Source organism: Betta splendens, chromosome 4 (genome assembly GCF_900634795.4).
Source record: "Betta splendens chromosome 4, fBetSpl5.4, whole genome shotgun sequence".
In the NCBI taxonomy this organism is placed as follows: Eukaryota; Metazoa; Chordata; class Actinopteri; order Anabantiformes; family Osphronemidae; genus Betta; species Betta splendens.
In genome coordinates, this window is record NC_040884.2 from 22,989,244 (window position 1) to 23,013,522 (window position 24,279).

Here is a 24,279-nt window from a genome sequence, read left to right on the forward strand (position 1 = left end):
TTTGACACCCCTGATCTACATCAGGTGCTCAGTTAGAAAACACTGGTATTCTAAATCCAGCACAGTCACCACAAGTGGAAATCAGTTAGCAAACAATTACCAACACACATCAATTAGATTCTTCAACAGATAAAAAAGGCCTGAAACAGTTCTTTGATTCGTTATGGAACAATAGATTCACTGAGAAATGAATGAATAAGTGTAAGAGGAAGAGGATGAGGAGAAGAACGAGGAAGGGCACACAGGCAAGCAGTCTGGGATGAAGTTGTAGCCACTGTAGTTGTCCTGTAGTTGACCACGTCCTTGTCCACAGTGACTGTGGGGGAGGCTGGACAACGCCCAGAGCCTTCAGGGAGGAGAACCAGACGTTGACCTCAGAGTGAGGCTGCTGTACAGTAAAGTTACTCAGACACTGTGGAGCCGCTTCACTAGTACATGAAGTAATTAAAATGTGTCAATGTATACATTCTGTTTTTTCGTGTTATTGTGACAAGGTTTATAGTTGGGCAGAGTTGCCAGTTATGCCAGTGTGTTCAAGAAAAACTGTAAATGACAAAGAAGCAATCACCATGTTTGATTCACACCTTTCCTTGATATAACCTTTATTGCTTTTCTTATTGGGGTGAATACAGAACAGGTTTACATCTCTTGACTTTGTGAACACTGTCAACCCAGAAAAAAGAAATGAGAAAAGATAGGATGGAAACAGGCTCAGAAAACCAGTCTCCAGACGATTGTGTGTTAATGCTGTGTGTGTGTATGTGTGTGTGTGTGTGTGTGTGTGTATGTGTGTGTGTGTTCCCTTTGTCCTCTGACTAAACCAAAAATTCAACATGAGACAAACCAAAATGTGTCAGAGTGAGGAGAGACCAGGACAAAAACTGACTCATTCTGGTTAGAAAACACCAAAATCCAACTATCTTCTTTCTGTCAGGTGATGGTGAGTTCACTCAAGTGCTAAGTGTAGTGATTGACAGTTATGAACCATTATTTAACAAAAAAATTAATCAGGACTTGGAAAAAACAAGTTGCAACTCAGGAAGTGAGAACAATAAGCATTTTGAATAATGGATTTGTGAAAGACCCTGAGAGCGAGATGCTATTCATGTATAGCGCCAAAGAAGCTGGAGAAGGAGAAATCATCCAGAATTAAACAAATTAGATTACCATGCAAAATAAAACTAACCTAAAATTCACCCTTTAACTGAACACAATAGATTTTCACAGTTTTATATGCATTTATATGTCAGAAAAAAATAACACAACAAAGATCATTTCTCAGCCAAACTAAAAACAAACAATAGAACCAATAGACCCAGACAGTCTGAGCTCAACTCTTAAACAGGAAATCTACTTAAAGCTTTTTGGATTCAGAGAGATTTCTTTTATTGCTAAGTCTGATTCGCACCCGGCCGCCGCTCCCTACGGCAAAGGTCGGTTAGTCCACAACACAAACCATCGGTTCCTCAAAACAGCTCTGCAGCATAAATGTGATATTCTTAATACATGGCTTCTTCTCAAGTCACTGTAGAAACTAAACTTGCATCCTCACACACACACAAGCACACACACACACACACACACACCTGGGCTCCAAATAAATACATTTAAAAACAGTCCATGTGCATCTGAATGGAAGTCCAGTATTCATATGGCCACACGAAGGAGAGAGAACACACAAGACACAAGAAACTTAACGTTCAAATGACTTCAGGTGAACTTGGTAGCAGATTGTCCAGCTTCCAGCTGGTGTGAAGCCTCGAGTTTCTAAACCGGTCAATTATTCGGATACGTCGTCTAACAAGTTCATAACATTTAGTTCTGACATCAGTTCATTGGAGTAGATTTGTTTGGGATCAGACCTGTGACTAGGACCATTCTCTGGTGCTGGTATGTTTCTAGATGAGCTTGTTTCATTACAGCATGAATAAAGGCTAATTTCTCCATGTGACTCATTATTCATTTGTTAACTTCTGGTGTTATGGCCTTTTCCCACACCTCTAATGTATGTTATATAAAATAAAGGGAGATAATGGTTAAGACAAAGTGAAGACATGTCTCTGTCTTGTTGGTAAAGATGTTCCACTGTAGTAGTAGTACTAGTAGTAGACGTAGTTGTGGAAGTTCTTAGTGCCAGTTCACAGCAGCGTCCAGTCAGTCGACTGGCTGTTCATCTGATTACGCGACTGAGCGACGCTGCCTTACAGTTCACTTATGAGCTGCTGAGGTTCCATTTGTTTTGCTTATGAGGTTGATTGATTTTAAAAAACAAACAAAAAACAAGTAGATGAAAATGTACAAGAAGAATGAGCCATGTTTCTCTTGACACAGAAAGGAAAACATGCTACGCGTCCCTCTGGCTGAAATATAAGGATCATCAATGAAGTTTTCTACTCCGCTGTGGATCTGTGCAGTTTGGTTGGTGAGAAGAACACAAACGGGTGCTGCAGTCACACGCTCTCCATCCATACATCTATTGATGGATCCCACGTCCATCCATCAGCCTTTTCTTCTACAGATACACTTTAACATGTAACAAGGTTTTCTCTTTTCTACAGTTGACGATTACTACTGATTGTCATCAACGCCAATTATTACCTCATGTATAATAAACTCTGACTAAATCAACAGCATGTTTGACCATCGGGTGACTCAACACTTGAATAATACTGGCAGGACCCTGCTGTTAGCTAGTGGAGCTGTTAGCTATTTATGTTTGCTGGTGTCAGTGACCCCCTGCTGGCAAATGTTCAGTTGTTAATCTAACGCTGAGACTAACAATGTTGACTTAGCTTAGCTCAATGGTGTGGATTTGTCTAGGGCTAGCTAATTGTCTCTTAAACCCAATCACTGTGTATTTTAGCTAATCTAGCTAGCATTAGCCCCTTTGAAGCATTGGTGGATGATACTCAGGAGTAAGTGCTGTTTACTTTGTGAGTCCTACCGATGGTCATCTTAGTAGGCTTGGCGCTACGCTAGGTTAGCCCTGACTAGCTGTCATTTGGCCAACTTAACGACAGCTGAGACTTAGCTCTGCTCACCGTTCCAGGAAGACATTTGATTGAAAGGGTTGTGGTAAAAGCAGAGGTTGAGGTATGTGAACCTGTGCAGGTGTTAGTAATGACAAACATTAGCACAGCGCAGCTAAATAGACACTAAAGGGCAAATATGAGAGATAGGCCACAGTCACAAATTCAGACACACTTTTGATTTGTTCAGTTACAAAACATCGACAAAGATCCCCAAAGATCACCGAAAATCGCACACGCAGAAAAACTCAAAATACTCTAAATAGCTTTGAGCGTCGTTTGAACTTTGTACACACATGGAATCAACTGAAAATTACTAAATGAGAAACTATAAACACGCACACACCAGCTCATAGCGTAGCTTCAGGGATGAGGGCGACACTTCGGTTCACACCTGTCGCGACTTTTGTTTGTGAATGTTCTGTGTGCTTTTAATTCATCCAAGACACGGCCGAGGTGGAAGCGAAACAGGACGACAAGCGGTCGGCGATTTCCAGTTACAAAAAGCTTCCTTTAGTCACATGTGGGAGATGACGGTTCTGCTCACCAGCAGTCGCCTTTACGCTCAGTCACAAGTCTCTAAACCACTGTTCAGGAAAAGCGGCTGGTGAACTTCAGAACGCTCTGTGGCTGTGACCAAAAACAAAATCCAGTTCCCACCGACTAGTTTGCCCTCAAATCCAAAGCTTGATCAGATTGTTCAGTCTCTTGTGCGGCCAAAGCCCTGCTGTGATTTAAATACAGAAGATAAATGCTGACAGTCTATCCCAGTCTCGTCTGTCTCTGCAGCACAAGGTTGATCATCAATTCTCCAACAGAATCTAGAACAATAAATTGTAATTTTATTATTTTTATTGCCGATATATAGATTCCCCCGCACAAAAAATAGTAATGCAAATCATTGTCATAATAAAAAGCTATAAAAATTAGATCCATCCTCCGTAATAATGCAGATAAAGATATAGCAAAAACATCAAAGAAGTAGGACTAGTAGTAAGGCACTTCAACAAAGGGTTTCATCTTCTTCTGTGGTACTGTATGGCACTATGGTGGGTTGGACCTCCAAGGGAGCTTCCTGTCATTCTGCTCCAACCAGAGGAGGCTCTCCACTGGGGAGGATGTGCTCCAGGGGGGGCTTGGCTTGGACCTCCAACAGTTCCTGGATGAAGCCCTGCGTGCGGGCGGCTGCCTGCTCTCCTTGTGCACAGCTGGAGGACGAAGGCTCTTTGGGGGGCTCGTCGTTAGTAGTTTCAGTAGCTTGTTGACTGGGAATTGCATCAGCAGAGGTGTGTTGCATCAAAGACTCTGACAGTTTGGGTTGTTCCTCAGCGTCTGGGTTATCAGAAGTGACGCTGGCTTTTGATTCAGAGTCTTCACCCACGTCGACGTGTTTCGCAGTGGCTTCCTCCTCCAGCTCGGCCGATTCTGCCACGTCTGCGGTCTCAACATCCTCTTTGAGGTCCTCCTCCTCCAGCTCCTTGGTTCCTGCGACACCACTCCCACACTCGCTCTCATTCTCTGAAGGTGGGCATGTGGAGGTTGGGGTCGGGGTGCAGGAGTCTCCGTCCTCGCTGACATCGTCATTCGCATTGGAGGAACCACCGGCTCCGCGCGGCTTCAGGTGGATCCTCTGATGGCGAACCAGACTGTGCTTCAGGGTGAAAGTCCTCTCACAGGTCTGACACTGGTAGGGGCGCTCGCCTGGTGAGACACAGAAGGAATGTAAAACGTAACACATGCTTTCAAAATAAAAGCACAACTGTAGACAAGAGGGGTCCGTTTCTTACCTGTGTGTGATCTCATGTGTCTGGTCAGGTCCTGCAGGGACCAGAACCGTTTGCTGCAGACGTTGCAGATCTTCTTTCTCTTATCCACTCGTCCTCCAGTAGCCTCTCCTTCCTCTGAAGTCTTTGGTTCCGACGCCTCCTCGTCGCTCCTCTCCTCCTTCTCCTTCTCTTCTTCTGACTCCCCGCTCTCGCCTGCCTCACTCTCGCCTCCTTTTACGCCCCGTTCCTCCTCCTCTGCTTCCATCTCCTTCTCCTGTTCCTGCTCCTCCTCATTAGGTTTATTGGGGTTGCTCTCAGTTACCTCCTCTTTCACTAGTGGGCTCTCCTCAGCCGCTGCTGGAATCTGTGTCTCCTCTGAGAGGTGCGCCCTCTCATGGCGAGCAAGGGTGGTGGCATAACGGAAACTCTTGTTACACACTCGGCAGACATGTTTGTACTCTGGCTGCTTCACCCCAGGGGAGGAGGCGGGTGTGGTTCCCTTCTCTTCTAGACTCTCTGTGGCTACTTGTGGAGCAGAGGTGGATGATGAAGACGTGGAGGAGGAAGTCTGTTCTTCCTGAGTGGAGCCTGAAGATGCAGAGAGCTTGAAGTCAATGAGCTTTTTGCCAAAGTTCAGGTCCAGACTCTTGTTACTGTGGCAGTCGTCATCATCCGTGCTCTCCACCTGCATGTCAGGTCAAGGTTTGATTTAACATCCTGCTGTTTCTCACATTTCAATCCTAATTAACACTGACACTCTCATCTGTGATGTAAACGTCATGTATGTTAAGTTCCCTGGGTTAGTTAGCATTACCTTGCTGCTGTTGCTGGGAGGAGACTGTTTCCCCTGTGCATCTCTGTTGTCTGGGCTCCTCGGCGGCTCTGGTTCCTCACTGGTTTCAGTCTCTTGCTGCTCTGCAGCTGGACTACAACCTGCAGCACAAACAAATATAATATATAATATAAATAGAATAGCTAAAATCAAAGTATATACACAAATCATTGATACACAAATGTTTTGCTTCTATTGCTGAACCTTGGCTTGGCCTGCTGTGGGTGGGGCTTGGATGCGCTGACTCTGCCTCCTTTTCTGAGGGGGTGGGGCTCTCTGCAAAAGGGGCAGGGCCTGTGTCTGCAGAGGTAGCACTGCTTAAGTCTTGTGCTTCTGGTGTTGTCTGCTCTGTTTCTGACTGACTCTCTGTGGGACAAGAAGAGAACAGTGACTCTCAAAGCAGGACGAGAACACAGATGGAAGACACTCAAAAACTCCTTTACTCACCTGCACTCTCCGGTGATCCTTCCTCTCCCTCCTTTTTGACGAGGGTGCCGTTGCGCCGCAGTGTCCTGTGTGTCACGCCATGTTTTCTCAGCAAGTGGCGCTCACAGTTGGACTTAGTGGAGAAGAAGGCGTCACACCTCGGGCAGGGGAACGGTTTCTGACCTGAAGAAGGACGAAGCATTCAGATAAAGGGGAATGACATGGGTCACGTTTTGATGGTGGAGGCGGTGTCCTACCAGTGTGTGTCAGCATGTGCCTCTGCAGTGAGCTGGCCCAGGGGAAGACGCGGGGGCAGAAGGGGCAGGTCATCTTCTGGACAGAGTTGGAGTAGGCGTTTTTCTTCCCTTTGGACTGAGGTGTTGCTGCCACTGACTTTACCTCGTCCCTCATTCCTCCTTCTTTCTCTTCTCTGTCGACATCTGTTCAGAGGGAATGGTTAAGCCTTGGTCTGTGTGTTTTTATTACCAGCCACCCTGTCCACGGCACTGCCTCCTACCTCTCTTTGCACCCAGGTCTGCAGCACCAGGCTGCAGGTAGTTGCTGAACTTGTTGGCGTCGGTCGTAGCCAGCATCTTCTCCACGCTGGCAAACTCCCCGCTGGACTCCAAGTCAATGCCTCTGCTCACAGTAGTCTTCTCCTTCACTGCCAAAGCACCAGGTTTCTTCCTGGATCGCCTCCTGTTGGATCCAAAGGAGTAAATCAGGAGGTGGGCAGGCATTCCATATGACTTCAAATTGACACAATTACTAAACCAAACCTGGAAGATCCCTCGGATGTGTCGTCACTTTGCGTTTCCACGCCAGACGAGGGTCCTGGAGCGTCTGCAGCACACTCAGAGGAAGAGACACCCATCTGTTTTCCTTCCAGGGAAGCAGCTTCTCTCTTTAGCAGATCTGGGGCACCGGACACCGAGTGGATGATCTGAGCAATGGAGGCCAAAGGAGGGAGCTCCTTTAGGGAGGTGGAGGCTGACGAGGAGCCAGAGGATATCGGTTTAGGCAGCAGAGGTTTGAGGCGCTGGCCTCGTGCAGCACTGTTCAGGTTGGGGAGGGGTGCAGGCGGCGGTGTGGATCCAGGGGGGAGCTGGTAGCAGCCGAGCTGCGGGTGTAGAGCCGACTGAGCTGTCTTCTCATCCTTGGACACAGCAAGATGCTGAAGTTCGATGCTGCTGCTCTGCTCCGTCTTGATTTCCCTCTTCTCTCCACTCACAGACTCTCTCCGCTGCCGCTTGCTGGGGATCGACAGGTCGATGGGCTGGTCCAGGACAGAGCAGTCGAAGCTGGGGGAGACGCTCTCCATTTTGACCCCAGGAGACCCCGCTTGGCTGTGACCTCCGCGGCCTTTAGCGGAGAAGTCCAGCGGCTGGTCCAGTTCAGGAGGGTAGATGGAGTTTGCCATTTCCTCCACTTTCACCGCTTGGAGCGTCTGGACTGGAGACTGACTGAGCCCGTTCAGAACCATCTGACTCACTAGAGTAGTTTGGACAGAGGCGACTGTAGCGACGGGCGCAGCATTAGGCAGGAGCGTGGTGATGTGATCCTCAATCTCCCGCTCCTGCACCTCAGGATGGTGCTTCAGCAGGTGGTGGATGCAGTTGCGTTTGGCCAGGAAGGCAGCACCGCAGCGCTTGCACTCGAACGGCTTCCTCTGGCAGCCGTTGTGTGTGCGCAGGTGGATCTGCAGAGCCCGGTAAGTCTTCAGGTCTTCACCACAGTACCGGCAGGTGGTCTCTGCTCCGGGGCACCCTGGCTCCGTGTCCTGGGTGGTGGTGATGGCTGGGATGTTCGCTGTAGTCGTGGAGGTGACGTACTTAATGTTTTTCTCAATGTCCTTCCTGGAGGTCTTGTTGTGCTTCTTCCTGAGATGGCGCTCACAGTTGGCCTTGACAGTAAAAGGATAATGGCAGACCCGGCAGACATACGGTCGCTCGCCACTATGCGTCCGCAGGTGTCGGATCAACGTGGCTTTGTCTGGAGCTATGTAGTCGCAGATGTTGCACTGGTGAGGCAGGATGCCGAGGTGGAAGCGCATATGAGCCTGGAGGAGGCCAGAAAAGGCAAAGACCTGGTCGCAGAAGCGGCACGGAAATGAGCCTTTAGCTGATCCAGCGTTAGCGTTGTTCCCTCCTTTGGTTCCGGTCTTCCTTCCACTGATCCCTGCCTCCTCGTGTACAGCTGTAGTTGCTGCTGGTGGTGAGTCGGACAGTGGTGTGTGAGCGTCGCCTATGCACTCTGCATCCATCTGCCCTCCGTTCCCCACCGATGAGGAAGATGAAGACGATGAGGAAGGAGTTTTGAAGAGGGTGGGGGTGGGGGGAGGCAGGCTGGGGCTGATGCAGCCAAGTGAGGCCTGCTGTGAGCTCTGGAGGGGGGGGGGAGTCGTTGCCGTCAGACTGGAGCGAGGGGTGATGGGAGGTTTGGGCTTCAGTGGAGGCATTGCCTTCTGAGCCTGGACCTGACCTGAAGGAGTAAGGGCAGAAACTGGGCATTAGGAATGAGTCACACTGGCTGGGACTCCATGCAGATCTGAGCAGGTGACGATGTGAAACCCACCTTGACCTCCAGAGAATCCAGAAACCTTGGTCAAGTTGGGGAGGGTCAGTCCTATCTGATTGGGTGCTGCAGCTGCCACTCTGAGGATCTGCTGGATATCAGCCAGCTCCATGATCCCAGCTCCACACGCCTCGGGTTTGGCAGCGGATGAAGCAGCGCTGGCTGTAGCAGCGCCTCCGTCAGGCTGCAGGAGCAACCCGGCCTGGAAGGGCTGCAGGGAGAGCAGGCTGAGCGCATCTCTCTGAGAAAGGCCTGAGGTGGAGGTCTCCAGCAGAGGGATGCCGAAGGCGGCCAGGCTGCCCACACCCAGCCCCAACGAGAGCCCCAGGCCTCCAGACAGGTAGCCGGACGCGGGCTCCTGGGGAAGGCTGGAGCATGGCGGCTCCACCTGGATCACCTTGATGCTGTCCAGATGAGCCTGGTGGATCTCATCGTCAGTGGGGCCAGACTTCACCTGCAACGAGGACAGCTGTGTGTTTTACACTGCTGCAAAGTTTAACGTTTGTTAAGTTTTTATTCTCTGAGTCTCACCTGAGAAATGTGCTGGAGTCCGAGCCCCTGCAGGAAGTTGGCCTGCTCCGGGGGCAGGGCGTCTTTCTCAGTATCCTGACTGAGATCATCCGTGGCAGCCCCGTTTTCTGCAGGTCCGTCCTCTTTGACTGTCTCCACCATTTCCTCTGTGTTGGTGGCAGGTTTGTCAGTGTGGGAGGTGGATTTATGTAGGTCCAGGGCCGAGCGCAGGGGGAATGCTTTGTCACAGCAGTCACAAATGAACCGATGAAATTTACTAATGCAACGACGGAGGTTTGTTTCACACCAGATCTGAAAAAGACAGAAGGAAAATGTTACAGTCAAAGCTGATCAGGGTCACTGGTCTGATCACAGACCCAGCAGCGGTGGATACCTGAGCTATGTGAGCAAACTTCTTGCAGGAGAAATCGATGAAGGCCAGGTCGTTGAAGCCGGTGGGGATAGAGGGGTTGTTCTGGATGAAGGGCCGGCCACTGGGGTCCTGAGGAAGGAGCTTATGAACGCCGGCATTGTGACGCAGCAAACCGCGGTGGGTTCGGAAAGAGAGGCAGCAGAGATCACACCTGAAAACACAAAACAGAACCTCAGAACATCAAGAACTGGTTTGATAGCATCCTCCTCCTACTGCTGCTACGGACCTTCTCCACTAAAGAAACCACAGTTTGGACAGCGGCATTGCTATGATCTGAGGAATGAACGTCCAGTTTCTCAGTGAGGCCACAGGGTGGTGACATGTCACCGCATTCACTTTGTCCTGAGCTTAAATTGAACTTCACTCAGGATGTGTGGTTCACTTCTCACTAGGCTTGAGAAAAGCTTCTTCTGCCCAACTGTTTGTCATCTAGATCTTTTTCCACATAATTGGGATTTTTGCATTGATGACAGCTGCTTAGTGTCTGCCACAGTCACACACTCATCACTTCTTGTCTACGTGTGGGTGAGGGGCATGTGTGGCCCTGAACCTGTTAAACTCCATCAGTCGCTTTGTTCTAGAGACAATTACTGTGGGAAAGCTTTAGGTTGAGTCTAAGGTTTTACTTTTCAACAAACACTATTTCGGCGTTTCTCTGGTCGTCAGTAAAACCATCTCTCTCCATCTTCCACAGTCGATCCTCTTACAGGCTGATTAGTGGGGATTTAAAGCTGCAGCCTCCATAACGAGCTCAGCTCTGCCTGCTGCACTCTTCTTCCTTCCTTTCCCTCTTGTTTCCTTGCTTTCTGTCCTTCTGTTCCTCTCCTTCATGTTTATACTTCTTTTATTTACTCATCTTGTTTTTATGTCTCCTCGTCCCATGTTTGCTCTTCTTTTCACATATGAAGACAAACGCTTGAACACATCAAACTTTGTGACTGTTGCGTTACTATGGTGACAGAATGCAGGGTTGCTGTCATGGCAACCTACCCGACTAACCATGTCCGCTTAGTGACTTATTAAGTGGCTGACTCCTCTCCCACCTGAGGGTCACTCTTCCCTCCTGCATCTTGGTATCCATTCGTCCCTTCATCTCTCTCTTTTCATCCCCTTCTCTATCCACCCTTTCATCTCTTAATGAACGACTTACTCCCTCCCCTCCCTCTTTCATCCTCCCTCGCTTTGCCTGCTAATTACCCCAAGAGGGGGAGACCTGATCAACCTTCAAGCATTTCTTCTTTGAGGAAACAGAAGTCATTAATTCTGCATGTTTAAAGTACTAATGCTACCAAAGCATCCTAATAACTCTGCAGGTTTGCTGTGTCTTTGCAGATGATCCCCTCTAAGACGTCTGTGTGGAAATGTGATGTCCTCACCTCAGAGCGGTGTCTGGGTGCATGTCCATGTGAGCATCCAGCTCCAGTCTGGAGCTGCAAGTCTTGAAGCAGATGGGACAGGGCAGCAGCTCCTCCTCTGCTCCTCGAAGCACGGCCGACGACTCCTCAGACCCAGCATCATTCACCATCTGCACAAATGACCTACAGGTCAACACTGTTCCTCCCTCTAACAAGTGGACTTCTAGGCAGCTTTGGGATCGATCTGTTTTTCTACCTTCTTGAACGGTGGCTCCTCTATGTTCTCCTCATCAGGGCTCTGCCGCCTTTTAACGGACGGACGGCGGCGTTTGGTGGGGGAGGGGGGGCTGACGGAGGGCAGACCACTGACTGGGTCCTTCTCATGGATCTTCATATGTCTGGAACAGAGGGAGATGATGAGTCTGTGTTCCACTTTACTTTAAAAACACAAGAGTAACAACAAATATGAACAGGCTGCATTCACATGAAGCAGTGTCCTGTGTTTGAGGATCTGGAACAGGTGACTAGATGGGAGAGATGATGAAAGGCAGGAGAATCAGAAACAAGAGAGAAAAAGAAGAAGATGTGAAAAAGAAAAATAAGAGAAGTGCAAAAAGAAAAGGAAGTGCAGGGTAAGAGAAAAAGAAAGGAAAAGTAGACAAAAGACAAAGATCGGACCAAAAAAATGAGGAAACATGGGAGCAAGGGAGTAGGTAAGGTGACAGTGGAGGAGGTGGTGGCACTCTATTAATAGGACCCAAAAGGCAGCAGGCATCCTGAAGAGGGATGGAGTCGGCAGGTCTGAGGCCTGCTAAAGGGAAGTACTTCATAAGCCAATCAGCCGAGTTTAGGAAACTAGTCAGCCAACCAGAGGAAGGCTTGCTGTGATATTCACAAATCAGAGAGCAGGAGCAGGTGTGTGTGCAGCAGTGCAACATATCAACAGGGTGCTGAGACATACAATCTATCATTTCCCTGAAAACCTGGAGTAGTGTGAGGTTGAACACAACTGAAGCATCAGCGAGCACTGACACTGGAAGGCTGCAGTACCGTGGAGCCTCCTAGGGGGCGACGTGGGGCCACAGGTCTGAGCACAGGAGTCCAACTACAAAGAGGGCAGAGCAGACAGAGACCGAGGACGAGAGGATGGAGGACGAACGTCTCAGCCTCTCAGCCAATCATAGCTCAGCACACTGCAGCCAGCCCATAATAGGCTGGGGATGCCTCACTATGACAACCAGGCTCCTCAGCCTCGTAACCGAGCCGGCGGATGTGTTCCTTTCGTTTATTATACATCTTAGCTGTACTTCTCTCTTTTCAAACATACTTTTACTGACATTGGGTTTTGCTCTGTTTGCAGGATGACGAGGCGTCGTCATCTGCAGATTTTCCCTCTTTCAACAAGCTGAACGTGGACGACACCTTTACACCAGAACTAGAAGAACCAGTTTGCTCCTCATTCGCAGTCTTTGGGGCTTTTATCCTGGATTCGCCTCCAGTCTCAGATCGTGTCAGACCAGGCTGGGAATCCTTTGCGTGTGACCATGTGGGTTTCTGTTTTCCCTTCCTTCCTTCCCGCCTCTGCCTGCTCTCATCCCTTTCTGCTCAGCTGCTCTCCCCCACCTCCCTCCTCCCTTTTTCTCTTTGGCTGTTTGAAGACGAGTAGGAAAGTCTCACGTTTCACATTTCAAAGGATGCTCTGCTGCAAAATGGATTCCTGCTTTCTGGCTCCCTCCTCCCTCTGCTCCTGTTTTCCACTCTCCATGTGAACAGGGCTCCTCTTATTTCCCTACAGCAGCGTGTACAGCCAGGCCTCGCAGGGAGACGCAGACCTCCACACATTCCTGCTTCTCTGTTCCCTGCTACAGTTTGCATTGGAAATGAGTAGAGAATAAAAGGTGCAGAGCTTTACTCGTCCTTCTTTCACCTTTTAAAATACTTGCAGGATTCTGAGAGAATGACGCAACGTTTCCAGGGTGTGTTGATGGAAACCTGCATCCAGAATGTCAGTGTCCGGAGGCCGTTTCCTCAGGTTGTCTTTCAGCAGAGCTGAACAACCAATAACTGCGTGCTACCTCGTGGTGAGGTGAGATCAGCAGCACGGACCCAGACCGGTTCTGATCCCTGCCTTCACTTGGGCTCATGCACAAGCTCTAGTGATGAAGCCTGGCTGGACGCCAACATGGAGGCATGGTGCAGCTTCAGGAGGAACTGTTGCTCTGAGGTTGGAGGAGATCAAACACACCAGGCTGGAGCTGGATTCACTGAACCAACAGCCTGCGACACACAGCTCAGTCTGACATATAGGAACTGTCTGTATGGGTTATTTTCCCATTCGGTCAAGGTCTTTTTTCAAGATTTTCCATTCAATTCAGTATTGAGGAAACTGTCCTGACATCTTGGAGACTTCTGTCTGTCCCTCAGCCTACGGTCATTCCTTCCTGCCCACATCTCCTCATACCATCACAGAGACACAAGGTCGGACTCAGCAGCAGGCTGCACATCTGTGGACGTGCTAGCTTCATTTATCAATCACGGTTTTGTTTTACACTTTGCAATATGAGGCATCACATGACGCCAGACTAATCTATAAATAACCTAAAGGGCAACATACAAATACTTGGAAAGAACCGCTAATTAAATAGATCACACGTAGCTATAGGTCTGAATGATGTTTAAGGCCAAACCTTGCAAAGAGTATGATTTAGGACTAAAGGTTTTCTGTATGTGAGTTTATCAACAACCAGCAGAGACGAGCATCCACTAACATGAAGGTTTCTAACACACGGTTTGGCTGCAGGGACCGTTGGGACGGACGGTGGAGGCTGGACGTCACTGATAAATGACTGGGCGTTGCTGTGTGTGTGTGTGTGTGTGTGTGTGTGTGTGTGTGTGTGTGTGTGTGTGTGTGTGTGTGTGTGTGTGTGTTTGGGAGGGGGGGGCTTTAAAGTCTCCCACTTCCTGTAACCCCCCCACACCACACCAGTTTGCCTTCCTTGACTGGATTACACACCAACTTCCTCTGCCTGAGGCTTCACAGTGTGTGTGTGTGTGTGTGTGTGTGTGTGTGTGTGTGTGTGTGTGTGTGTGTGTGTGTGTGTGTGTGTGTGTGTGTGTGTGGGAGAGAGAGAGAGGGGGGGAGTGAGTGAGTGAGAGAGAGGTTCTCTGTCCGGCCCGGCTAAGCTGCAGGTGTGCGTCTACCTGTGCATGTTGCCGTTGGTGGTGAAGGTCTGTCCACAGATGGTGCATTTGTAGGGCCGCTCCCCGCTGTGGACCAGCATGTGCCTGTCCAGCGACGAGGCCGAGCTCAGGCACTTCCCACAGATGCTGCAGGAGTGATCCGTGGCACCAGTGTCTGCGTTATGCTGCACAGAAACAAACACACGAATGAGCCTTGTGTCATTTCCTTTGTGTCGTCTATAGCAGCAGTGAAGGCTGCAGGGGCATCCAGCAGCAGGCGTCAGGGTCGCTGAACCGTGGCTCGTCTGCTGTGGAGCATCAGGTCTTTACCTGTCGTATGTGCATGGTGAGCTGGTGCTGTGTCTGGCAGCTCTTGTCACACAGTGGACAGATGTGAGCTGAGCTGTCGTCTTTGGTGTCCTGAAAAAACAAGTTGAGTCTGTCACAGCAGTAATGACCATGGCAGGATTCGTCTATTTATCAGATCCTTTAGGTCTGATCTGAAAGGCTTTCTCAGCTGCTGCTTTGAACAATTTAAAACGTTTCACAGAACTTGATCAATTATCTGAGTAACTGATGCTAAGCTTGGATCTTCATCTTTGACCTGAAGGGCGTTGGGTTATGTACCTGGGTGCGCCGTGCGTTGCGGCTGGGGGGCGCTCTCATGGCCGACGTGAGCGCCTTGCTGGGTGAGGGGCTGCAAGCAGAGAAGACAGACAGACGCCGTTCACATGTGTTCACCCCAGACAATTAACCTGAGTCGGCTCGTGGCCGTTACCTTGGGGAGGGCCCGGCGGAGGAGTTGGCCGAGGTAACGCCGCTCTCTCCGTCCCCGGTTCTGCCACCATTGATGGTGCCCGCCGCTGACATCACCGCTGACATCATGGCGTTGATGGAAGACAGGTCGCCTCCTCCTTCGGCTGCCATGACTCCTTCTCCTCCATCACCTCCTCCTCGGTCTCCGTTCTGTAGCGTCTCGCCTCCGTTTGCTTCCTCCTCCTCCTCCTCCATCAGGCCGTTAGTCTCTCCTGAAGGATGAACTCATGTGAGTCCCATTGGTTTACCTCTGGTTCTGTTTTGCTGGGATGAATGTGTGATGGTACCTTTGAGCTTATTGTGCGTTTTGTCCTCCATCAGCTCTGCTTCTTCTTTGCTGACCTCGGCATCGGCTCCTTCTCGCAGCTCCTCAGTGGAGTTCTCCATGGCTGCTGAGATGTGGATAGACAATAAACATTCAATGTGGACGAACGAATGTGTCGAAAACTTGCTAATTGAACAAACAAACTGACGCCTCATGATTTCAGGCCTCAGTGTCTCATTTCTTTTGACACATGAGGAAACATGGGAAGTGTGTCAGCAGCTGACCCGGACCCGACCAGACTGGACCTGGGGAAAACAGGGCTCACTATGCTCACACCTGCCTCCAGCAGCAGAGACACCGACCAACAGGAGCAACGCAGCAAAGGCTGTTCTCAGAGTCGAGTGGAGCTAATTACAGTTTCCTGTTTGGCAGCCCCCACAGGAAGACGCTCTCCAGAACCGGCCACTTCCTTCTCCAGCCCAGCTCAAAGTGGCCGTTCAGAAATGTGTGTGTGAGACTGAGGGTGTTTGACATTCCTGGTTCAAAGACAAACTAAAAAGAAGGAAGTGAGAGAGGAGCAGCAGAGCAACAAGAGCTGAAAGAAACATCAACCTAGACAAACACGACTCAGTTCTGAACCCAACATGATGTATGAAGAAACCAAAGCACAAGGAGACGACTTCAGGTAGAGTCCATGTGATCAGAACTGAAGGATGAGTGTGGATCGTTTCTTGCTTCAGCAGCTACAGCTATTGAACTTTTGCAATGACCCCGAACCTTAAGAAATCTGGCAATGGTTGGTCTCTGTGGGCCGATTAGAAGACAGATCAGCTCCTCTTTTTCTCATGAACACGACTTTGAAGTCTAATATCAGTTTACCACAGCAGCCGAATTTGAGAAATAGAAAAAGAAGAAATGAAAGTAAAAGGAAAATGATGAGCAAAGACTGAGTGGTGACAACTGGCCGAGGGAGAACATGTTTCACTGAGCTCTGCTGTATCACTGCTCCTACATGACAAACTGTAACATGGCTGTGGCAGGTGCGCACACACACACACACACACACACACACACACACACACACACACACACACACACACACACACACACACACACACACACACACACACACACACACACACACACACACACACACACACACACACACACAGATTGGCTGATGCAGTGCACAGGCAGCACTTTTTACAACCTGCTAAAACGAACGGCAACAGATGGCTGCAAGAGAAGAGACCAGGAGGAGGGAGGGAGGAGGGATGGATGGAGAGCAGGGGATGACAAGGAGATTAGGAAGCAAGGATGGAGGAAAGGAAGCATAGGGGGAGTCACAAGGAAGTCATACGGGAAAATAAACAAACAAGCAGCAAGCAACACTTCAGAGACTGAGAAGAGGAAAAGCTGTTCTTGATCATTACCGTCAGACACTGTGACCTCTGACCTTTTACCTTCTTGGTGAGCACATGCAGTGGAAAAATGATTAAACAGGGACAACAAGCACAGCCATGTGTTTTAGGGAGGAGCCGTGGTCGCAGAGATCTCAAACTACAGTCCAGTCTTGGCCCGCAGTTATCGCTTAGATTCTGTTTTTACCATGTCACCAATCTAAAGTGACACTGACCATCTCAGTGACCTTTGATCCTGAAGCCTATAGCCATACTGGAGGTTAAAAGACATCCTAAGAACCTCCCTGTCATGTTTGACCCATACAGATTTATTGTTATTCCTCCCACGTCGTCCAGAATCAGTGAGTGAAGGAGCATTTATTCCTGTCGCTATTCACGGCCTGTGCAAGAGCTGATGTTACTACATCTGTTCCAAGGCATCACTCATGCCCGCACGCGCACTCGCACACGCACACACACACACACAGTGCTGACATCCTGACATTCTTCATCTATTGGAGTCACAGAGTAAATGGACGTGATGGAAAAGTAGCTACTCAGCTAAAGCATTGGAAGCTCATCCTTAATCTTACAGCCGGGTCCAGACTAACGGAAGCAACATCTAAAAGTTCCTTATTCAACGTCTGAAAGCTGCCAGAACACCAACGAACAACTTAATTTAAGACAAGTATGAAACTGGATGTCAGTCAGACTCAGGTCAACAGTTTCACATCTTTACCTCCTGCTGTGTGAGGCACCTGTGCAGAGGAGGAGGGATGCTGTTTCCTGTCTGCTAATCCTCATAAACCCATCCCTGCCTCTGTTCACCTGACGTGACAGCTGAAACATAAAATCCAGGCTCCCAACAGGGGCCTGAACACTGAGCCGCGTCCCCTCAGCCACAACCTAGTGGACACTGTTGATACTGCAAGGAAAATGCCCCTAAGGCCAACAATGACCATGACAGCAACGATAAAAGTTACGTTCTAGTGATGTTGCTGTCAACAGGCTTTTTTTGTATAAACTAATGTTAAATGTGATCTAAGACAGAAGCCAAATGGAACCTTATCATCCATATTTTCTTAGTGTTGTGCATATTCACAGTGCCAATGTTCCTCCACTCCTCACTTGGATTCACCAAGTATTCAGGTTGTCTTTGCACAGTGAATACTGCTTTTTTTTGCTCTTTGTCCTGTTTCTGTCTGTTTTTTGGTGGTCGTCTATGGCTGCTGCAAACTAAAGAATTTACCCATCGTGGGATGAATAAAGTTATATCATATCCTGACATTCAAAAAAATCCTAAAAAAGCCACATCCCGTGTTCCTTTAGAGAAACGACTGAGCTCATGAAGCTGTTGCTTAAAATGACAGTGACACTGGTGTTTCATCAACTGCTGCAGAAGCAGCAGAGTCTCCCTCCCTTCATCAACCACAACAGGAAGCTCACACTCACGAGACAGAGTTCCCCCATGTGTTGGCAGAGGGACGGCTGACCTCCCCCTCCTCCCTCCCATCTAACACTCAGCTGCCGTCACCCATCCTCCACTCCTTCCTCCGTTTCCCTCGCAGCCGTACTTTGTCCCAACTTGTTAACACACACTTGCGAAACTACACACCGATACAAAGCCCTGGCTTTACGCTGGGAGCCCGAGGGGGAGCCCAGAACCTCTGCAGGGGCAGATGCTGGCTTTAAGGTTCTGGCTCATGTGGAGCTTCTGCAGAGCAGACATTTGTTCAGAGTCTCTGCCCTGCGTGACCCTGACGTCAGGCTCTGACTCTCTGCTCATCCTCTCCTCCCCTCTGTTGCATCAGCTTGTCCCTCTGCCTGGTTACAGATTGACTGCTGTGTGTGTTTGCGGTGAGGCAGCGTGTGGAGTTTAGACCCGCGTGATAAAGTGTCGAGATAGTGCCGCCGGTGTGTCAGCTTCGCTGTACCACATACCAGAGGGGGGAGTCAGAGAGGGAGGAGAGCGCCTTAGCCAACCGCTGAGCACGCTCTCTGTGGAAAATGTCCGCTAGCTGTCAGCCAATCAGCTGGCAGATTACTCCACACAGTCATCATCCCAGCCTCACACTTTTATTCAATGTGGATGTTTATGTTTTATTTATAGGCGAAGTTATTCTTGTGTTCTAGAGATGAAACAGCATTTCATCCTGTTTTGTGTTCTGTTTACTTGTCATGTGTATGTTCACCTACATGGTGAATGTGTTTAATTTACTATAATTTATTTAAAAGCTGCGTCGCAGACATGAATGCATTGTGCAAATAAAGTTGAACTCACTAAGAAAGGCCTTAATAACTGCAGAGTCCAGAACCCAGCAAGACCACAGCAAACAGAACCAGAACATACATGTGAACGTTGAGTATTGTCACAGCATATAAATAAAACCATCAGTAAAATATGAGACAAGTGATGAAGACGACAGATGACAGAGGCGGCGCAAGAAGCAGGTGATGCTGCATTTACTGGTGCGTGTTCAATTTGTGGAAGATGGAGGTGATGATGGCCATGCTGCTGAACGGAAAAGAAGAGAGGACGCAAGGAAGGAAGGGAAGGAAAGGAAGGAAATGAAGGAAACAAGGAGAAAGGAGGAAAGGAGGAAAGGAGGAAAGAAGGAGAAAGGAGGAAAGGAGGAAAGGAGGAAAGAAGGAATGACAGCAAGAGAACGAATGGGAGAGCACATGACATGAAGGTGTGCAGCAGCAGCAGCAGGGTGGTGTGCTTGCGTCGCTGAACAGCCGGCGGGTGAAGGGATGAACACATGAACAGGTGAAGGGAGGGAGGAGGAGCATATTTACCCGTCCTTTGGTAAATCAACGCTCGTTCTTTCGTTCGAGTCTCGGGCGGGAGGGGGCGGGTTTGTTGTGTGTGTGTCTGCAACCACTGCTCACACTGCAGGGAAGAGCACAGAAACACAATCAGTAACACACTTGGGATGAGGCAGGTATTCATACAGTGCACACAGGAAGCCAACACAGTACAAACTGGACCGTCACAAGCTGGGCCCAGAGGCGCTCAGACCCGGCTACACAAACAAACAACGCTGTGATGCACACAGACACAGAGTGGGAAACGAGTCATGCCATTACATCAGCTGAACTTATGTTGTTATAGTTTGAGGATTTCGACTACACTGGAAACGACACCCGGGAAGGACTTGTTGCAGATCAACTTTGATCATTTGCCCCTCATATGAACACGAGGCGATGTCTGGTGCACATGGACTTAAATGAGCTAAAGATGGAGAGCGGCTCCTGATGGGGGAGCTGAGCACATAATCCGCTGCTTGTCAGGGCGAAGTGAGGTAGGGATGGAGAAATAAAAGATGTCAGACGAAGGGATGCAACAGGCCGGTGGATGAGCAGTGGGAGGAGTCATTGATGAGGAGGAAGAGGGGGAAGGAGACAGATTAAGAGCTTAGAGGGTTGGTAAGGCTAATTACGAGGCAACGAGGATGGACAGAGAGGAGAAGACAAAAGGAGGAAGGAAGCCGTCCACCACGTCGTTGTGTCAGACTTCAATTGGCTCCGCTCATCCAGAGCTTAGCGAGTCGGGTTGATGGGCGGCTGGAGGTGGAGGAGTGTGAAGTGATTCAGGGAGGTGCAGGGTTTATCACCAGGCGCTCCCTCCACCACACAAAGCCCCGCTAAGCCAGCAGCTAACGAGCTAGCCCGGCTATTGCTCCGCCTGCCGCATTGTTTGTAGCTTCGCGGCTTAAACCCATAACCAGAGCTGCCACCGTTACCAAGGCCAGGGTTGCATTGAGAACGGGACCTGAGGCCCATTTCTGTGCTAAACGCTGAAGCTACTTCACACAGTCTGATGTCTCATTATAACATGATGCTGCTGCTCTATCAGAATAACATGTGTTTAAATAAAAGACGAATGAGACACATCTGGAGCGTGATGCAGATCACATCACAGTCAAGTTCTGTCTCAGCTCCTCAACCTCCAAGACAGTGTGAACTGATCATGACCTGATGAGTCAAAAGCAGCAGGTCAAGACTGTCAATGAGCTGTTTCCTTCAAATATACCTGGACTTTACTACATACAAGCCATGAAATATTAACGACTGGTTGCTGTTAGAATAACTGGTTAGACTGGGAGCCATTGGGAGGAGATGCTTCGAACTGTAAACGCCGGCCATCAGCAGCAGCCAGAAGGCCACTAACACTCGGACGGTAAAAATAACTCGCTGAGCAGGATGAGGAATGTGTGCTGAAGAATGCTGCTCTGCTTCTGGTTGACAGGCATGGACAAGTGCAGAAGGCCGGAGGAGGAGAGAGGAGAGGAAGGAGAGGAGGAAGAAAGGAGAGGAGAGGAGGTGAGGGAAGAAAAGAAGGCGGAGGAGAGGAGAGGAGGTGAGGGAGGAAAGGGGGAGGAGGGGAGGTGAGGAAAGAAAGAGGGAGAAGAGAGGAGAGGAGAGGAGGAAGGAAAGGAGGTAAAAGAGGAAAGGGGAAGGGAGAGAGAGGAAGGAGAGAAGATGAGGGAGGAGGGGAGGTGAGAGAGGAAAGGAGGTGAGGTGAGGAAGGCAACGTCAGAATGAGATGTGGAGCCTCCACAATAGGATCCACAACAAAGCCGGTCTACAGGAAACTCTGCTGGTTCCACAGTTCACACTGATGCAGAGTGGATGGGCCGGGCGAGCGAGGTTCAAGTGACTGGGTTGCATTAAGAGAAAGAGAGAGAGGTGACCCTGTGGGTGTGGACTGTTCACTAAGAAAAAAGGAAGTGAGAGAAGGACAACACAAGAAAGAAGCAAAGAGAAAATCCAGTCAGACCAGACCGTCCGCTTGGCTGTTTATCCTGCACTAAACTCTGCCCTGATTGGCCCGTTGCCTGCCACCTACCATGTAACCCCGCCACGGATTGGCTGTTGCTGGGACCGCGGCCCTGGCAGACTGCCCGACTCCTGCCTCAAGGACATCGCCGCTCCTCCCCCCTCACCGCTCATTTCTACAGAGCATCCTTATCGACGGCGAGACCACACATGAGTCAGAACCTGCAGTTACTGGTTAACCTTGTGTTCATGTCTCATCATGCGAGTCCTACACTTTAAAGCCTTGACTTGCCTAAAAGAAAAAGTTGTGTAACTGGAGAAAGATGCCTTCACATGTATATTGACGACTTTATGAAGGTTACAAATGTCTTAAAACATAACTTCACACAGCCTAAACACAGCGTTTAAATGAAGCATGGCCCATTTAGGTCGAAGGTCGGACCCACGGAACCTGTAATACTCTTGGTCCTGTTTGTATTTAACCTGTTTGGTCCTTCTATTGATCCGGAACTCTGTGACTTTGAACTCATCACCGGCTGCGTTCCTGATGAGGAGCATTAACATCCACTCAGGCCTGACGGTCATTGTAAACTTGTGCCGAGTAGTTAAACATTGATCAAATACACATAAGTGGATCGAAAAGGCCCACACACTGCAACAAGTCACTGTGCAAGACTAAATTCATTCAGTAAAGCGTCTCCGCTCATGACAGACGCGGCTGCTGAAGCTCTGATACTCTCACGAGTCAGAGAGAAACTTCTCTGGTCATCCCGTCATGACGCTGCAGTATTAGTTCCTGTAACAGAGTGTGGGCCAATTCCTCATATTAACTTGGGAAAGAGGAGAAAATGAAAGGCTGCAGAAACTGGCGTCAGCTGACATTCATGAGCACAGACAGGCCAACTCTCCTCTAGGTGATGACGATAAGTCAGAGCGGTGAAGGGCCCAGTCGACGTGCTGAGCAGCTGTCACACACTAAACAGGTGTCAGAGACAGCCTCTATTCATTCAGACCACGCTAACAGATGCTAACCTGGCGGAGATGCTGCACCCAAGAGCGTCTGTGTGAGTGTGCTGATGTCTCACTAAAGGCTTCATTCACGTGTGAGTCACCAGATGCCAACCAGGAACATCAGCTTTCTTGTTTTTCAGCCAAACACTTGCGCTGCTGATGCATTTCTTTCTAGACTGTGCCTCCAGCGAAGGAGCAGTTTGCAGATGTTACTTCACCACAATAACAGATTTTATTCAACAGATTTTATTCAGATTAATAATGCAGCTCCAAATTCCGGAAAATAATGTGTTTGTTAGACAATGACCCTGATGTCAGTTGCTCTGTTACAGCTGGAGTTACCAAACGTCTGACTGTTCACCAGACCTCAAACACACCATGAAGCGAAAACTACTGCAGCAACTGGGTCTCAAAACTGGACAAGACACCGACCGGTCCGGAGCACCCAACTAGCACCAGAACCGGCCTCACTACCTACAGAGGCCGTGTTTCATCCTCCCAATCACTCTACTTCTGCTGAGTCTGTGCATGACGGGATATGGAGTCACTAAGATAAGGAAAATTGTTCCAGTGTGGATGAAAAGTCCAGCCATCCTGCCTTAAACCCACTTGGTGTCAGGTCCAGTCCTCCTCATCTCTCTGTCCCTGCAGGAGTCAAACTGTCGTCCTCCTCCTGCAGCAGTTGTCTTTGTGCTCAACAAGCGACACATTCATGCCCAGCTCACACACAGAGCAGCTGGCGCACACAGTGTGTGGACACAGCGCCGACCTCTCCTCAGTCTCTGCAACCAACCCACTACACTGTTTAAACCAGAGCCCTGTGTCCTATGGCCCCTGAACCAACTAGGCTTGGTCCAGTCTACTCACACTAGAACCTGGGCCACGTACACAGACATGTACTAGAAACACAAGGGTGACGTTCAACTGTAAACAACAGGAAGAAGAAGGACTCCTTTGTTTGTTGTTGAACAGCTGCGCAGATGTCAAACACGAGTTTACTAATCTGACACATGCGCAGATACAGAACGATAGATATGACCCAGGAACCAAGGAGGTAGGAGAGATGACAAGGAGGGAGGAGCTGAGGGTGAAAGAGAGGAGCTGGAGAAGGAAGCACTTGGGATGAAGAAGAGGAGTTGAGGATAAAGGAGAGGAGCCAAGGAGGGAGGAGCCAAGGATGAAGTGAAGGAGTCAAAGATGAAGGAGAGGATCCAAGGAGGGAGGATGCAAGGATGAAGGAGAGGAGCCAATGAGGGAGGAGAAAAGCTAAGAATTTAGGGGAGGAGTCAAGGATTAAGAGGAGCCATGGATGGAGGAGCCAAGAAAGAAGGAGTTGAGGATAAAGAAGGAAGTGCTGAGGATGAAGGAGAAGAGGCAAGGAGCGAGGAGAGAAGCCAAGGAGCGAGGAGAGAAGCCAAGGAGAGAGGAGAGAAGCCAAGGATCGAGAAGGTGAAGATGAAGGGGAGGAGTCAAGAACATAGGAGAGGACAAAAAGGATGAGGGAGAGGAGCCAAGGAAGGAGGAGTCAAGGATGAAGGAGAGGAGCCAGGAAGGAAGCACTGAGGATGAAGGAGAGGAGCCGGGGATGAACGAGAGGAGCCAAGGATGAATGTAAGGAGCCAAGGAAGGAGGAGAGGACCAAAGATGAAGGGAGCCGAGGAGAGAGGAGCCGAGAGGAGAGGAGCCGAGGAGCCAAGGAGGGAGGAGAGGAGTCAAGGAACCAAGGAAGAAGGAGTTGAGGATAAAGAAGGAAGCACTGAGGATGAAGGAGATGAGCCAAGGAGACAGGAGCCAAGGAGGGAGGAGAGGAGCCGAGGAGCCGAGGAGCCAAGGAGGGAGGAGAGGAGTCAAGGAAAGAGGAGAGGAACCAAGGAAGAAGGAGTTGAGTATAAAGAAGGAA

At 49.4% G+C, this 24,279-nt stretch overlaps 1 protein-coding gene across 3 annotated transcripts in view; it reads right to left on the reverse strand.

Moving 5' to 3' along the window:
• Positions 1-572: 572 nt before the first annotated feature.
• Positions 573-24,279, reverse strand: part of rreb1a (ras responsive element binding protein 1a) — a 34,276-nt gene continuing 10,569 nt past the window's right edge. For 2 of the 3 annotated variants that reach the window (XM_029146696.3, XM_029146697.3), the window contains exons 2-20: positions 19,386-19,479; positions 15,209-15,313; positions 14,884-15,133; positions 14,733-14,802; positions 14,436-14,525; positions 14,127-14,290; positions 11,182-11,323; positions 10,947-11,095; positions 9,532-9,721; positions 9,159-9,449; positions 8,628-9,081; positions 6,833-8,534; positions 6,571-6,752; positions 6,311-6,493; positions 6,075-6,236; positions 5,832-5,993; positions 5,610-5,728; positions 4,817-5,480; positions 573-4,730 (exon numbers count right to left, since the gene is read on the reverse strand). In XM_029146696.3, the coding sequence (XP_029002529.1) occupies positions 4,108-4,730; positions 4,817-5,480; positions 5,610-5,728; positions 5,832-5,993; positions 6,075-6,236; positions 6,311-6,493; positions 6,571-6,752; positions 6,833-8,534; positions 8,628-9,081; positions 9,159-9,449; positions 9,532-9,721; positions 10,947-11,095; positions 11,182-11,323; positions 14,127-14,290; positions 14,436-14,525; positions 14,733-14,802; positions 14,884-15,133; positions 15,209-15,308 (5,697 nt within the window). In that variant the 5' untranslated portion in view covers positions 15,309-15,313; positions 19,386-19,479 and the 3' untranslated portion in view covers positions 573-4,107. The remainder of the gene's footprint in view (positions 4,731-4,816; positions 5,481-5,609; positions 5,729-5,831; positions 5,994-6,074; positions 6,237-6,310; positions 6,494-6,570; positions 6,753-6,832; positions 8,535-8,627; positions 9,082-9,158; positions 9,450-9,531; positions 9,722-10,946; positions 11,096-11,181; positions 11,324-14,126; positions 14,291-14,435; positions 14,526-14,732; positions 14,803-14,883; positions 15,134-15,208; positions 15,314-19,385; positions 19,480-24,279) is intronic. The other variant, XM_029146695.3, reaches the window with a different exon arrangement.